Source organism: Balaenoptera ricei, chromosome 8 (genome assembly GCF_028023285.1).
Source record: "Balaenoptera ricei isolate mBalRic1 chromosome 8, mBalRic1.hap2, whole genome shotgun sequence".
NCBI lineage: Eukaryota > Metazoa > Chordata > Mammalia > Artiodactyla > Balaenopteridae > Balaenoptera > Balaenoptera ricei.
In genome coordinates this window covers 64501401-64517566 of record NC_082646.1, presented here as the reverse complement: position 1 = coordinate 64517566, position 16166 = coordinate 64501401, and the positions used below count along the sequence as shown (strand labels likewise).

At 46.7% G+C, this 16166-nt stretch overlaps 2 protein-coding genes across 28 annotated transcripts in view; one reads left to right on the top strand and one right to left on the bottom strand.

The window, feature by feature from the left end:
* RRP8 (ribosomal RNA processing 8) overlaps positions 1-16166 on the top strand; it is a 51935-nt gene that overhangs the window by 18197 nt on the left and 17572 nt on the right. The gene's annotated exons all lie outside the window — the stretch shown is intronic.
* The window catches only part of DNHD1 (dynein heavy chain domain 1), an 87742-nt gene continuing 77718 nt past the window's right edge, over positions 6143-16166 (bottom strand). For 20 of the 27 annotated variants that reach the window (XM_059930984.1, XM_059930982.1, XM_059930966.1 and 17 more), the window contains 11 exons: positions 11769-12050; positions 11373-11525; positions 11015-11193; positions 9920-10882; positions 9534-9720; positions 9217-9339; positions 8930-9131; positions 8037-8128; positions 7726-7875; positions 6715-7502; positions 6143-6531 (listed from right to left, as the gene is read on the bottom strand). In XM_059930984.1, coding sequence (XP_059786967.1) covers positions 6181-6531; positions 6715-7502; positions 7726-7875; positions 8037-8128; positions 8930-9131; positions 9217-9339; positions 9534-9720; positions 9920-10882; positions 11015-11193; positions 11373-11525; positions 11769-12050 — 3470 coding nt within the window. In that variant the 3' untranslated portion in view covers positions 6143-6180. Of the gene's footprint in view, positions 6612-6714; positions 7503-7725; positions 7876-8036; positions 8129-8929; positions 9132-9216; positions 9372-9533; positions 9721-9919; positions 10883-11014; positions 11194-11372; positions 11526-11768; positions 12051-16166 lie in introns of those variants that run through there. The other 7 variants (XM_059930977.1, XM_059930979.1, XM_059930976.1 and 4 more) reach the window with 7 other exon arrangements.

Genomic DNA, 16166 nt, shown 5'->3' with positions numbered 1-16166 from the left:
GGAGAGCAGCTGGAAATTTAAAAGGAAAATCCCAGAAGCAAAAGAACTATAGAGGAGATGAACCCCCAAAATCTGTCCAAGTCTTTGGCCAGTGACTAACCTATGTAAATGCAGGTGAGATGCTCTGAGGCTAGGCTAAAAAAGCAGCTGCTAGAAGCCGAAAGAACTAAGTAGATATGTCAACTGTTGTATGCACAACATAGGAAATATGAAATTTGCATTTTGAGGCCCCCCCCCATCCCAAAATTCCTTCATAACAACACCAACAACAAATCTTCAGAACATAACAGAATGAAAATTTCCATTTGGTTCCTTCTTGTAGTTTCTGTGTTTCTACAACATATTATTCACAATATCCAGTTTTCAACCAAAATTACGAGACATGCAAATAAATAGGAAATTATAGCCCTATTATAATTATAAAAATATGAAATTATAAACAGTAATTTATACTCAAGGGAAAAGACATTCAATAGAAACTGACTCTAGTGGGCTCAGATATTGGATTTAGTTGTCACAGTTCAAAGTAGCTGTTATTAATGTGTCTAAATAATAAAATGAAAATATGGATAAGAAATTCAAGGAAAATATGGCCTCAACGAATATACAGATGGGGAACCTTGCCAGAACATAGAAACTACAAGAAAGAACCAAATGGAAATTCTAGAACTGAAAAATATAAATAAAAGGGGGGAAAAAAAAGGATAATACAAAGTACTTGATTTGTACAACAGAGAAAATAGACTGAAAAAATTGATGGGACCTGTGGGATTATAACAAAAGATCTAACATTGTGTCATTGAAGTCCCAGAAGAAGATGAGAAGGAGGATGTAGCTGAGAAAGCACTTGATGGAAAATATCCAGAAGCTTCCCAAGTTTGGTAAGAAATCCATATGGATTCAAGAAGCAAGTGAACCCGAAACAGAATAAACATGAAGAAATCCATTTAAAACATATATAATTAAACTTATGAAACCTAAATAAAAAGAAAAAATTTGAAACAACTAAAGAAAAATGACACCTTACCTAAAGGGGGAAAACAATTGAATGACAGCAGAGTTCTTATCAGAAACCATGGAAGCTATAGGGGAGTGGCACAATTTTTCTCAGATTTTGAAATAAAAGAACTGTTAACCCAGAAACTTATACCCAGTGAAAATAAAATATCCTTTAGGAGTGAAGGGGAAATTTGGATATTCTCAGATGAAGGGAAACTAGGAGAATTTGTCATCAGCAGACCTACCCTAAAAGAATGGCTAAAAGAAGTTCTCCAAATAGGGAATGATAAAAGAAGAAGTCTTAGAACCTCAGGAAAGATGAAAGGGCACAAATATATGTGTAAACAAACATGTGTGCATGTACAGCTAGCTTTCCTTCTCTTGAGTTCTCTGACTTGTGTTTGATGGTTGAAGCAAAGTTTATAACATTGTCTGATGTGGTTCTAAATGTATTAAGACAATTACATTATAAACAGGGAAGGATAAAGGGAAGTAAGGTTTCAATACTTCACTTGAACAAGATGACAACACCAGTAAACCATGTTAAGTAATGTATATATAATGTAATACATAAAACAACTACTAAAAAGCTATATAAAGATATAAACTCAAAAACACTATAGATAACTCAAAATGGAGTTCTAAAAAATATTCAGTTAACTCATAGAAAGCAGAAAAAAGAAAACAGACAAAAATCAGAGTAAACAGAAAAACAAACAAAAGCAGATTTACTCCCTAGCATATCAATAATTATATGTTAATGAACTGAATACACCAATTAAAAAACAAAGATGGGCAGAGTGATTTGAAAAAAAAAGACCCAAATATATGTTGTCTACAAGAAACTTTAAATATAACAATATAGGCAAATTGAAAGTAAGAGGAAGAAAAAGATATATCATGCAAACATTATTTAAAAGGAACCAGGAGTGGCTATATTGATATCAGATAAAGTAGACCTGAGGAAAAGATTTTGACAGAGGGAGAAAGGGACATTATATAATAATAAATGGGTCAATGCAGCAAGAAAACATAGCAATCCTAAATGTGTACACACCAAACAACAGTGTGCAAAGTACATGAAGTAGATCTGATATAACTGAAAGGAGAAATAAACAAATCCAAACTTGCAGTTGGAGACTCTCAACAATCGGTAAAACAACTAGACAGAAAATCAACAACACTCGCAGGATTGTTAAAAGGATTAAAGGAGAGAACCGATTTGAAAGTGACTCCTCCAGTACCTGGCATATGGCGTGTAGGATCTGCTCCCCAAAATGAGTTAATCTGTTCAATCTAAAAAGACTAAACACTCAAAAGGCCCATGTCTCTACCTTCAGTGCTGGCACCAACCAGTCTTCCAGCAGACCCATACTCTCCAGGGATGGGCTAATCGTTCATCCAAGACGAAAGAGGGGCCTCCTTCCCCCAACTCACATACACCTAGAGAAAGCCATATTCAGTGGGGCGAACTTGAATCCCCATTCTAAGCGGTGGCTCAGATCCTCAGGGCCAGTGACGACTGTGCTGGATGTTTACTATATTCTTTCATGCAGAAAAAAGTTCAGTATAAAGTAGTGCTGTCTTAGGTCCCATCCAAGAGGATTTGTCATCCTGAAGTTTTTAAAAGTACTCTTATTCAAAATGCCATTCCTTGCATGGCTCTCAAGCAGAGTAAGAACTTGAAACCGGAGTAAGAGTACACTTTGCCTAAAATAAGACCCAGGTATGATTTTGTTGTAATAACTACTGACTAAATTTTTTTAGAGAAAGAAATATAGACAATAAAGGTAAAAAACAAACAAACTGGCTCTGACTTTATGACCTTGAATAACTGAATTTGTATCTCAGTTTCCTGATCTGTAGCATGGAATAATAATAGTACCTATTATAGCTACTATTATAGTTACCAGGGCTTCTTAGGCATTAGTGGGTGAACTGGCACTTTTTTTTTTTTTCTATTTCAGACATTTCTCCTATATATCCTATTTCTGAATGAGGATTTCAAATTAGACTGAAAAGCTGAAAAAATATGAGTTTCAGGTGAGCTGCAGAGCACTAGTGAATGAAATTTTTGGTCTTTGGATTATTAGTGCATGTAATGTACAGAGCAGGATCACAGATTTCCTCAGAAATTTGGATATGCAAATAAAATTTAGCTCCTTTCTCAATTACTGGTCTGATTTTCCTCACAAGTCTCACTCCCATTCTCCACTCCGCTGGATAGTAGAAGAGGCTAGAAATAAATTTGTTTCACTCTCTTTAGGTTTCATTTATTCTCTTTGAAATACAGGCTCAGAATTTCAAATTCTGAGCATTCTACCTTTGCTCCTCTCCAAAGTGGCATCTAGGTGTAGAGAGGAGGGCTTGTGTGGCATTTTGATGTTCAGAAGGAAGGGGTCCCTGGCCTAATACTGGTTCTTGGGTGTGCACAAGCTGGAATTCTCTGGGTATGGTTGGCCCAGTTCCACCCCTGGGCATCCTGCCAGAATTTGCTTCTAAAGCTGATGAATTCGTGGTCTTGTCTTTTTCAGCTGTCAGGGCCTTTTGCTCCTCCCTGCCAATTTGGCCTCCTCTCAACAACTCTGTTTGGTGCTGCAGACCCTAGTGATTCTCTGCCTCATATTCCCTCGAGCCTAACAGGTCTCTATTCAGTTTCCACACCATGTAGGGATCAAGGGATACTTCTTCCTTTCCATGTCACTCTGCCTTCTTTATCCTCTTGGGGCCACAGTAGGTCCATGCTGCAGAGCAGTTCCCTTCTAAAGTCCCAGTTAGGGAAAAGGGCAAAAGCCTCTGCCCTCAGTACCTCAGTTTACTGCTAAAGTCCCAGATCAGGTTGATTTTGTCATATTCCTCCCTCCCTTGATTCCACTCCTTCATCCATCCCCCCAACCCCTGCCACCCCATCTGTCCAGACAGGATGGGACATATTTCTCCCCTTTGTCATGTGTCTTACTTCCTCCTGACTTTCATTGAGACTTTACTTCCCTAATGAGATTTTTTTTGGCCACACCTAGCAGCATGCAGAATCTTAGTTTGCCGACCAGGGATCAAACCCAGGCCCTGGCAGTGAAAGCACTGAGTCCTATCCACTGGACTGCCAGGGAATTCTCCCTAATGAGATTTTAATTTACCTGCTGGACAATTTCAACAGTGAAACTGTCAAATCTGGAACATTTTTACATGCAGTCATTGTATTTGAGCTATGTTGTCACTTGGTACTTATTTTATAATCTCTGATTGACTAAGTTTAATAATTTGCTGGGCATAATTCAAGAATGAATTTCAGTCAATTATGCATCAATAAAGCTGAAATTTAAAAAAATAAAAGAAATGCTAGGTTACAAAAAAGAATAAATTTGGTCTAGAGAAGGATGTGGATTTGTAGAAACTATTCTGTGCTAACCAATTTCAGATGGTTTTACTCGTATATCACTATTGTTCCCTGTTCCCACTGGGGAAAATAGTACTGATGGTAAATATGGACAGAGGGTTCATTTATCCAGAAGGACTTCTTTAGTACTCTGCTAATCTCCTCTCCTGAAGGAGTAGGCATGCCCCTGGTTGAGTGTGGAAAGGAAAAGGGAAGAGTTGCTGAGGAAAGAGAAAGCTTTTGCCTCTTTGCTTAGCCTTTCGCACCATGTAGCTTGTACCGAATCATACAGCAAGGGGAGTAAGTTGTACCTAGTAAGTTTTGGTGCTTGGGGGCAAGGAGAGGAGCTCTTGTTGGCTTTTAGCTGGTGTTGTCTGCTATACTCTAACCCAGCTTTTGTCAGAGAGGTTTGCCCTGGGGTAGCAAGCAATCACGCAACTAATAATAACTGAACGTATCAAAGCAGAACTCCTCTGATTCCCTACCTCCAACCTGTCTCTCAGATTTCTCATCTCAGTTAGTGACACCATGATCCACCCAGTTGCTCAGTCATCCTACGGTAGATTTGCCCTTTTCCCTTGCTCTTCACATTCAATCCATCAGCAAGTTCTGCTGGCTTTGCCTCCAGAATATTTCCTAAATCCATTAATTCTCCATCTCCACTGTTAATGACCTTAGTCCAAACTCCATCATCTCTCACTTGAATTACTTCAGTAGCCTCCAAACAAATCTTCCTCCTTGTTACTCTGGATTTCCTTCCATCCATCCACCCACCATAGAACAGCCAGAGTAATCTTTGAAAAAGCTCATTTCCCAACTAATACTCTCTAATAGATTCCTTCTTTTAAAAAATACAAGCTCATTATCATGAAAAGGCTCTACGTGATCTGCCCCTTTCTATCCCTTTCCATCCTTTTGGCTTACTCTGACCCTCACTCACAGTGCTCCAGCTATATGTTCTGTTCCTTGAACACCCCAAGGTTGTTCCTGCCTCAGCACCTTTGCACCTACTGAGGGCTCTACCTGAAACCCTCCTAGATCTTCAAATAGCTCTCTTTCAAATATTCAGCAAGCCTTCCCTGACCACCCAAACTAGATTAACTGCTCCCCTCTAGTCACTCTCTAACACATCAGCCTGCTTTGGTTTTTTTTATAGCACTTAAAAGTCATCAAATTTAACTCATTTGTATGTTGGCCTTTTATTTTCTGTCTCCCGGCATTAGAACAGCCTCATCAGTGCCTGGCAGAGCACCTCGTTCAGAGGAGTACTCATAACCAATCGTTGAATGAACGTATGACCTTGTGTCTTATTTTGCTTTTGTGTGTGTGTGTGTGTGTGTGTGTGTGTGTGTGTGTGTATGACTCACTCAGGATCCATTCTGGGGGAGGGGATGACTAGTAGGGCAGGATTGGGGCATTCCCAATAATACTGCTAAGTGCCTGAAGAAATTATCTTGAGTTCTAATGTTCTCCCTTTAAAAATATCGCTTGTGGGTTTAGCACAGTCGAGAGCTGGGTAGGGATTCCAAGTCCTGTATGTTAGCCATCCTGAGATCTGCCTAGCCCCTTGGATATGTGACTAACCCCAGGCCCATCTCCCCCACAGTGTACCCACACTCCCCTCTCCCTATCGCCAGGCACACACCCTCTTCTACCTTCAGTGTGAACAGACCACCTCTCTCTCAGTTGTGTACACTGTGCTTTCCCCTCAGTGTGTCACATTATCAGTGGGCACACACCTGCATTCCTTATTAAGGTTCAGAAATCTTTCATCAAAGCACTCCAACTTTATTTTGGCTGAGGGCTCAGGGCAACGGTGGGCTGCACACATGGACTCTCCGTTGGGCACAGGTGGCGGGGCTGAGCTTCGTGGGCAGGGCCAGGTGCATCAGGATCTTCCTGCTGTGCAGCCTAGTGTTGCCGAGGGGCCCTTCCAAGTACACAGGACAGGAATACACGGCCAGGCCGGCTGGGGGTGGCACGTCATTGGCCCCCGGGGCCTGGGCGCTGACTCTGACCGGAGGCAGAGGGCTGGGCTGACAGGAAGAACTGTCCTGCAAGGCCCCTGTGAGCGGGTCCCACTCGGCGTTCCAGAGCTGTAGCCCAATCAGCAGTAGCCCCACCTCTGGAACCCTGGGGTTTGGGCCGTTCACCACCTGGGGGCGCCAGAAACTGGTCAGGCAAGGCTAAGAAGCTGAAGGGTCGTGGTGGAGCGGGATCAGAGAAGCAGATGGGGCTAGAGGGAGTAAAACCAAGAAGAGGCAAGGTGCGGTAACGAAGAGGTGTAATCAGGGACTTCAAGGGGCGGAATTGGAAATGAAGGGGCAGCACGAGGATACCTGGAGGTGCAGAGAGCTGTTTAGCTCCTGACGTTTATGGGGGAGCTGACTGGAGCTAGAGCCTTGGCAACCAGGGAAATTCGTCAGGTCAACCCCAGCAAAGGCAGCCTCCCAACGCAGTGACAGCAGCAGGCGGCGCGGGTGGCAAAAGGCTGACAGGTGAAAGATGCGCTCTGGTACTTGGGTTCCCACACCCAGGTAGCGAACCAACAGCGGCCCACGGCGCGACAGCTGTCGCAGCCAGTGCCAGGGCGGCTGAGGCCCGGCAGGCGCGTGGGGTCGCCAAGGCGAGGGTAGGCGGCCAGTCCAGAGAGCGTGAGCCACTGCGGCACAGCGCCGGGAGGCACACGGGGGCGCGCCCTTCAGCTGCTGCAACAGGCAATCGAGGTCCCGTTGCAGCGCGCCCACCAGCTGGCTCAGTTCCAGCACCTCCGTCTTGAGGAAGCCCTCCAGAGGCCGCGGCGCACTCAGCCCCAGCTCCCCCCACCCCGCGCAGGACTCAGCTTGGCGAGTGGTCTCGGTCAGCAGGGCCTGCAATGACTCCAGCCTCCGCTTGGCTTGCACCAGGCGTTGCCGCAGCCGCCTTTCGGCGCGCCGGGAGCCTCCGCGGGCCGCCGGAACCCAAGTGGGCGAACACCGCTGCAGCGCGCTCAGGACTGCGCGACTCTGGCGTCGCAGCAGCCAGGTCTGGGGGCCAGCACTCAGTCCGCAGGTCCGGGGTTCAGGTGGTGTGGGCAGTAGGCGCATCTGGGCCTTGCACTCTTCCATAGCATCCAGCTCCCCTAGTTCTTGGGGGTGGAGGTGAGTGAGGGGTGAGAGAGACGACTGTCTCTTCCCAACCCAGACCCAAGGGAGTAGGCCTTTCTCTGACACTTTAAGCCATCATCATCCCATAACTGTGAATATTGCCCCCTTCTACACCTTTATTGGTACCTCTGTTATATTCCCTTGAGCAAGGTGGTATTACTGTGCTGTTCCCCACCTCAACGCAGATACCTGACTGGAGCTTACCTGGGCTGGGCATCAGAGTGGCCAGCAGACACTGGGGTGTGTGTGGTTGGGCCTGGTTCCCGCTGCTGGAGCTCAGGCAGGCTTGCGTGAGGCTAGTCAGGACCTCCCTGTCCTTCTCGTCTCCCACAGGACCCCCATAGAAAACTGAAGCTGAGGATGAGGTCAGAGCCCCTCAGTTACAGCCCCTCCAGTTTCCACCACCTCCCAAACCAAAGTCGTAGATTATGTCCCCATCTCAGTGCTCCCCTCCCTACCCCTTTCTGGGCTCTCCTGGGGGCTGGTGACTGCATGGGGGACAGGAGGAGTCTCACCAGCCAGCTCCTGCATGGCAGCACTGGGATTGCTCAGGCTGGCCCACAGCTGGTCTTGGATCTGCAGGACCTGGGTCAGCGTCACTTGACTCCTGGGGGTGGAGAGCAGGAAGTAGGGTTTCAAAACCATCTATATGCTGAGGACTTTCACATCTTTCTCTCCAGCCCAAACCTCTCTCCTGAGCTCCAGACCCATGAGGGCTCACTAGTCATCGCCACTTGGCACCACAAATACGACTTCCTTTCAACTGAAATCATCATTTCCTCCCACACCACCCACCCAGTTGTCCAAGGCAGAAATCTGAGAGCCATCCTTGACTCTTCCCTCTTCCTCACCCCATATTTACTCTCTCCCCACTGTGACTACCCTAGTCCCTACCTCCCATACCATGATCTCGTTCCTCAAGACTGCCAGAGCCTCCCAAAACTATTATGCTTGCCTCCAGCCCTGCCCCATCTGGTCCATTCTCCAGGCTGCAGCCAGAGTAATCTTTCCAACAGACAGATGGGATCATGTGTCTTCTACTTAAAACTGTTCAGTGGCTTCCCACTGTCCTCAGGATCCAATCAGGTCCCTTGTGATGGTCTTAAAGGCCCTTTGCCACAAGCCTCACCTCTCCCCACTCAACCCCCAGCATGTCCACATCAGCCACACTGAAGTCCTCTCTCCTGCTAAGCTTAGTTCCTTCTGCTCAGAAAGGCCTCATCTCCACCTGATATGCCTCTGCTGTCAGGACTCAGTTCAAAGCGAGATCCCTAAGTCCTTGGAGAAGCCTTCCTTGACTTCCCCCTGCCCTCACATTTTGGAGCTCCCCAGAGATGAATCCCAGCATGTGAAAAATATTCAGTGTTTGCTGAGTGGCTGACAGAGTAGGATGGGTGGGGTCCCTCACCAGCACCCCCTGTGAGCCTGCAGCTTCATTCCGTAGAGCTGCCGGTGTAGCAGGAGGCCATGTAGGAGGAGCAGAGGCAGCACCCTGGTTGGGGGTTGCACACAGAGTCCTTGCTGGACTAGCTCCACACTGTCGACCAAGACATGGCCCAGCTCCAGGGACTGGTCCCAGAAAATAGGCATGGAGTGCTGAGTCAGCACAGCTAGGGAGGAAGGAAAGTGCTGAGTCAGCACAATACAGTTACCTCCCCACTCCAATCTGAGAGCCTAAGTGGGGGAGCTCCTCACCTGGTAAGGAAGCAATAGCCTCTGCAGACACAATAAGCCAAAGATGGAAATCTCTGTGGACAGTGGCCACATTCTCTCTTGCTTGTTGAGCATAAAGCAGTTCTAACTCCAGGTCCGAGACCACTAGGGGTCAGACATGGGGCTGAGATCAATCGCTGGGTAAAGGGTCAGACATAAGCCTAGAGATTAGACTTAAGGCTAGGGGGTTAGGAGTCAGATACAAAGGGGATTAGGGGATCAGCCATGAGATCTGAGTTCAAGCTCAGGCCCAAGTGTAGGATAGGGTCCTAGAAGCCATCTCTAGGCAGCAAACCCACCCTTGGCTCTGGCCAACAGCCCCAGCAAGGGCTGTAGCAGCTCTTTTGGCCAGTGAGGCATCAGATGACAGTTCTCCAGCACCAGCCAGTGCCCGCTGTGCATAGCCTTGCGGAGAATGCTGACCACAACCGAGACCGGGTCCCAGGCTTCAGAGCCCAGAGCTATCACCTTCAGGTGCTTCTGCCCCTGAGGACCAACAGCAAAATGGCAGAGTAACTCAAAGGGATCCCAGGGTGACCCAAGGGACCCAGAGTAATGCCGTAGATGACCTGAAAAGTCCCTGAGTAATCCAGAAGGATCCATGAGAATGCTGGGAGGGGAGACCCACACCCCATCCCAGCCCTAAGAGCCCGGTGGCTCTGTGGCCAAGAGGCTAGGCTCAAACCTGCTCATGTTTGGCAGCCAGTTTCTGGATGACGGTCAGGGGATGCACAGTGGCGGTGGGGTGACCAGGTGGTGGCAACAAAATCAGCGTGGGCTGAGTAGCCTGACTGTGTTCAAAGGGTATGGTGGGAGCACACAGGTTTTCATCCAGGGGCCGGCCCAGGAGGCTGGTGGTGAAGGTTGCCAGGGCACTGGCCAGGCACTCAGGTTGCAGCACACGCCACAGGATCAGCTTCTGGAGGAGGCTGAATGGGTCAGTCCCAGGCCCCGGTGCAGGACCTAGCACTGTGGATGACAGTGACAAGTAAGCCTGCCAAACATTGGAGTGGCCTGCCAGGGATGCACACAGCCCAGCATATGGGGGCAGTACCTCTAACATCTCACATTCGTGCCAGGCTCTCAGCCCTAGCCAGGCCGGTCGAGCCACACCTGGGACTGGTTTTCTGTAGCCTGTGCTGGGAGAGGCTGCCAGTCCAGGCCAGAGGGCCAGCCTCTCCAGCTCTGGTGCCTTCCTTGCCACTTGCAGCAGAGCCAGAGCACCCAAGGCACCCACCAAGGGTACTTGGGTCAGGCCCAGTGTAGCGACAGTACTGCCCAGTAGCTGGAGGGTCAGCTGTCTTTTTAACTGCAGCAGACGGCAGGGTAGTTCTTCCTGTTGATGAATCTCACCTTTCATGCTGTTCAGAGCCCGCTTGGTGGCTGCCAGACAGTTCTCTGGACTCATACGGAAAAGCGGTAGCAGGTTCTGCAGTGAGCTAAGAGCCTTTATAATGGCCATTCCATGCCAGACCACATGCCGATAGGGTGCCCACAATGCCACCTCCTGCATCCTCAGCTCTTCTAACTCCTCGAAATGGGCACGCAGCCGACACAGCTCTGCCTGGGCCCTCACCATGTCTCGCAGGAACTTGGCTGGTTTCTGATGCCCTGGGTTCTGGAGCAGCAGCGTCGTCAGCAGCCGCTCCTGCAAACAGTCGCCTGTTGCGTGGATCCGGCGCTTTCCCACGTAACTCCCAATCGGCAGCACTCACCTCCACCCCCGTACCTGGGCCCCTGCAAAGCTCATCCCCACCCGCAGACTGGACCCCCCAAGCACCTCAGCAGCCTGCACGGCTTCCCAGGCATCCAGGAATCGGATCCTCAGGTCCTGCCAGTGGCTCTCAAGCTCAGGACGCTCTGTGCACAAGATTTCACGCAGCAGCTGTTCTTCTAGGATTTCCATGTTCATGCCCAGGTCCAGCACATTCAGCCCTTTCAGCAATTCACAGCCTAGCACTTGGAATCACATGGGAGACGCTTAACCTCTTCCCCTTGGCAGAGCCAGGGGTGAGAGGCACAGGGAGCATGGCTCCCTGCTACGGTCCTGAGCCCGCTCTGGGCCAGACTGACTGAGTGAAGCTCAGGCCCTGGTGTTCCCACAAAGCTGTTCTGGCAACTTACCCACTGGGCCTCACCTTTTTCCAAAGAACTGAGGGGAAGGGTCGTGCTCAGATAGAGACAGAAGCCAGGCTGCAACTGGGGTGGGCACAGCTGTTCCCGCTGCAGTAGCCATTGCAGTTCTGGGCACTCTAGGCCCAGCTCCATGTTGGTCAGTAGCACCGGCAGGCCTGCGAGGGGGAGGCAAGGACACCCTACCCACCATGCCAGCACCTGGGCACCCCCATGCACAAAATCTGGCTCCGACTTGCTCCCCTCCGGCTGACAGGATGGCTCCCTCAGGGCTCTTCCACAGAGTTAGTGACCAGGGTAAAGGTGGGAGCTGAGGTCAGACTGGGGTGTTGGAGTCCTGCGGGGCCACAGAGTAGGGGGAGGACACGGGAGACACGCGGGTGGAGGGGACGAGTTCTCACCACCGGCAGCTGCCTCCTGGAGCTGAGGCCCCAGCTCTGGGTCAGCACCCGAGAAGACGCGGAGTTCGGGAGGGGGCGGGGACTGAGTCGCAGTCCCCGCCCCCTCCTCCTGTTCTGTCTCCTCTCCCTCCTGCTGCGCTTCCTCTTCCTTGTTCTTCTCCTCGATTCCCCTTTCTTCTGCCGTCTGCTCTTTTGTCTTATAACACTCATCGCTCTCATCACCTTCGTCTTCCGTGTCCTCCTCTTTAGACTCTTCTCCTTGATTTCTCCTGAAGCCCTTCCCTGTGGCAGAAAGATGAAGAGGAGCTCTTCTCAGGGAGGGACTCAGGCTCCTGGGGAGCGCCGTTCACCCAAGGGCTCCAGCTCATGAAGGAAATTCTGCGAGAAGACACCTTAGGAAAGTCACTTAAGCTCTCTATGACGCAATTCCGTCATCTGCAAAATGGGATTGATAGTAGTGAGTACCTCATAGGGTTACTGTGAAGATGACATGGAACAATGCATAGAAAGCACTCTGCTGGCACCTGCCAAGCACTCAATAAAGGGTAGCTCTCATTATTGCTACTCTAAAATTCCAGGGAGGGGTTCTAGTCACCCCTGAAATCAGCTCCATTTCTGCTTTTCTGTAGGTTGGTTAGAAGAGTCAGTGCATTTCCCTTTTTGCCTAAGCAAAGTCTGTCACTAACAACTACAAGAGTCATCACTAGCATAGAGGCCAGTGCCTGGAAGTAACAACTTGTAGGAGAAAGGCCATAAACTGTGGCAATAGCCACGTCATGGACAGTGCTGTGCACGAAGTGGTTAGCTGACCAGCAGCCGTCTGCAGCCCCCTTCTCCTTTGCCTCCTCTACTGCAGGATCTGGAAAACATAAACACTTATTTTTTTAATTGTCAAGAAATTTAAGAATTTTAAGGATTTTTTAAAATATTAAGTGTTCAAGAAGTGGGCAAGTGGAGGTTGCCAGGTCCACAATTTGGTATGTTCGTTTCCTATTGCTTAACAAGTTACCGCAAACTTAGCTAAAAACAACACCCCATTTATTATCTCTCACTTCAGTAGCTTAGAAGCCTGATCAGGCACTCTGCTCAGAGTTACACTGGGCTAAAATCAAGGCTAGAATCGGGCTTCCCTGGTGGCGCAGTGGTTAAGAATCCGCCTGCCAGTGCAGGGGACATGGGTTCGAGCCCTGGTCCAGGAAGATCCCACATGCCGTGGAGCAACTAAGCCCGTGCGCCACAAGTACTGAGCCTGCGCTCTAGAGCCCACAAGCCACAACTACTGAAGCCCACGCGCCTAGATCCTGTGCTCTGCAACAAGAGAAGCCACCGCAACGAGAAGCCCGCGCACTACAACGAAGAGTAGCCCCCCGCTCGCCGCAACTAGAGAAAGCCCGCGTGCAGCAACAAAGACCCAACTCAGCCAAAAATAAATAAATTAATTAATTTTTTAAAAAAAGACTAAAATCACTGGGGCTGCAGTGCTCATCTTGGACTTGCGTGCTCTTCCAGGCTTACTATTTTGGAGTTTTTTGTTTGTTTTTGTTGTTTTATTGAAGTATTGAAGTATAGCTTATTTACAATGTTGTGATAGTTTCAGGTGTACAGCAAAGTGATTCAGATATATATATATATATATGTATATACACATATATACATATATATATTTATTCTTTTTCAGATTCTTTTCCATTATAGGTTATTATAAGATATTGAATATAGTTCCCTGTGCTATACTGTAGGTCCTTGTTGTTTATCTATTTTATATATAGTGGTGTATATCTGTTAATCCCAAACTCCTAATTTATCCTCCCCACTCCTTCCCCTTTGGTAACCATGACTTTGTTTTCTATGTCTGTATGTCTATTTCTGTTTTGTAAATAAGTTCGTTTGTATATTTTTTTATTGATTCCACATATAAGTGATGTCATATGATATTTGTCTTTCTCTGTCTGACTTGCTTCACTTAGTATGACAATCTCTAGGTCCATCCATGTTGCTGCAAATGGCATTATTTGCGCATGTATATATATGTGTGTGTGTGTGTATATATATATATATATATATACACACACACACACACACCACATCTTCTTTATCTGTCAATGGACATTTAGGTTGCTTCCATGTCTTGTCTATTGTAAATAGTGCGGCTATGCACACTGGGGTGCATATATCTTTTCAACAAGGGATTAATATCCAAAATATACAAACAGCTCATATAGCTCAATATCAAAAAACAAACAAACAGACAAAAAACAGGGACTTCCCTGGTGGCACAGTGGTTAAGAATCTGCCTGCCAATGCAGGGTACATGGGTTCAAGCCCTGGTCCAGGAAGATCCCACATGCCGTGGAGCAACTAAGCCCGTGCGCCACAAGTACCGAGCCTGCGCTCTAGATCCCACAAGCCACAACTACTGAAGCCTGTGTGCCTAGATCCTGTGCTCTGCAACAAGAGAAGCCACCGCAACGAGAAGCCCACGCACTACAACGAAGAGTAGCCCCTGCTCGCCGCAGCTAGAGAAAGCCCGCATGCAGCAACGAAGACCCAGCTCAGCCAAAAATAAATTAATTAATTTTTTTTAAAAAAGGCTAAAATCACTGGGGCTGCAGTGCTCATCTGGGACTTGCATGCTCTTCCAGGCTTACTATTTTGGAGTTTTTTGTTTGTTTTTGTTGTTTTATTGAAGTATAGCTTATTTACAATGTTGTGATAGTTTCAGGTGTAGAGCAAAGTGATTCAGATATATATATACACATATATACTTATATATTTATTTATTCTTTTTCAGATTCTTTTCCATTATAGGTTATTATAAGATATTGAATATAGTTCCCTGTGCTATACTGTAGGTCCTTGTTGTTTACCTATTTTATATATAGTGGTGTGTATCTGTTAGTCCCAAACTCCTAATTTATACTCCCCACTCCTTCCCCTTTGGTAACCATAACTTTGTTTTCTATGTCTGTATGTCTATTTCTGTTTTGTAAATAAGTTTGTTTGTATGTTTTTTTATTGATTTCACATATAAGTGATGTCATATGATATTTGTCTTTCTCTGTCTGACTTGCTTCACTTAGTATGATAATCTCTAGGTCCATCCATGTTGCTGCAAATGGCATTATTTGTGCATGTATATATATATACACACACACACACACACCACATCTTCTTTATCTGTTGATGGACATTTAGGTTGCTTCCATGTCTTGTCTATTGTAAATAGTGCGGCTATGCACACTGGGGTGCATATATCTTTTCAACAAGGGATTAATATCCAAAACATACAAACAGCTCATATAGCTCAATATATATATATTATATATTATTATATATTATATATAATATATATATTATATATATTATTATATATAATATATATATAATATATATATTATATATATAATAATATATATAATATATATAATATATCTTTTCAACAAGGGATTAATATCCAAAACATACAAACAGCTCATATAGCTCAATATATATATATTATATATATATATTATATATATAATAATATATATATCAAAAAACAAACAAACAAACAAAAAACAGGGACTTCCCTGGTGGCGCAGTGGTTAAGAATCTGCCTGCCAATGCAGGGGACACGGGTTCGAGCCCTGGTCCAGGAAGATCCCACATGCTGTGGAGCAACTAAGCCCATGCGCCACAGCTACTGAGCCTGCACTCTAGAGCCCGTGAGCCACAACTACTGAGCCCGTGTGCCACAACTACTGAAGCCTGCCCGCCTAGAACCCTTGCTCTGCAACAAGAGAAGCCACCGCAATGAGAAGCCCGTGCACTGCAACGAAGAGTAACCCTGCTTGCCGCAAACAGAGAAAGCCTGCGCACCGCAACTAGAGAAAGCCTGCACGCAGCAACGAAGACTCAAAGCAGCCAAAACAAAAACCCAACCCAATCAAAAAATGGGCATTTTAAGGTCAATTGATTAACAACCTTAATTACATCTGCAAAGTCTCTCTTGCCATGTAACATAATTATGGAGTAACATCAGAGGACAAAGGTGATGGGGGCCAAATTCTGCCTAGTGCATTTTGCTGTTGAGATTTCTGGAAGATCTTTTGTTTTTCTGATGAAGGGGACAGAATTGGCTAGGAGAAACTCTGGCACGATGCTTGGAGAGAGAGCAGCATTTGATAGCAAATATGGTGGCTTAAAACAACAGAAACTTATTCTCTCAGATTTCTGGAGGCCAGAAATCCAAAATCAAGGCGTTGGCAAGGCTGTACTTCTTCGGAAGGCTTTAAGGAAGACTCCTTTCTTGCCTCCTCCAGCTTCTGGTGGTTCTAGGAGTTCCTTGGCTCATGGCTACGTAATTCCACTAGCTCTCCATCTTCACACGGCCTTCCTCTGTGTACCTATGCCTTCTCT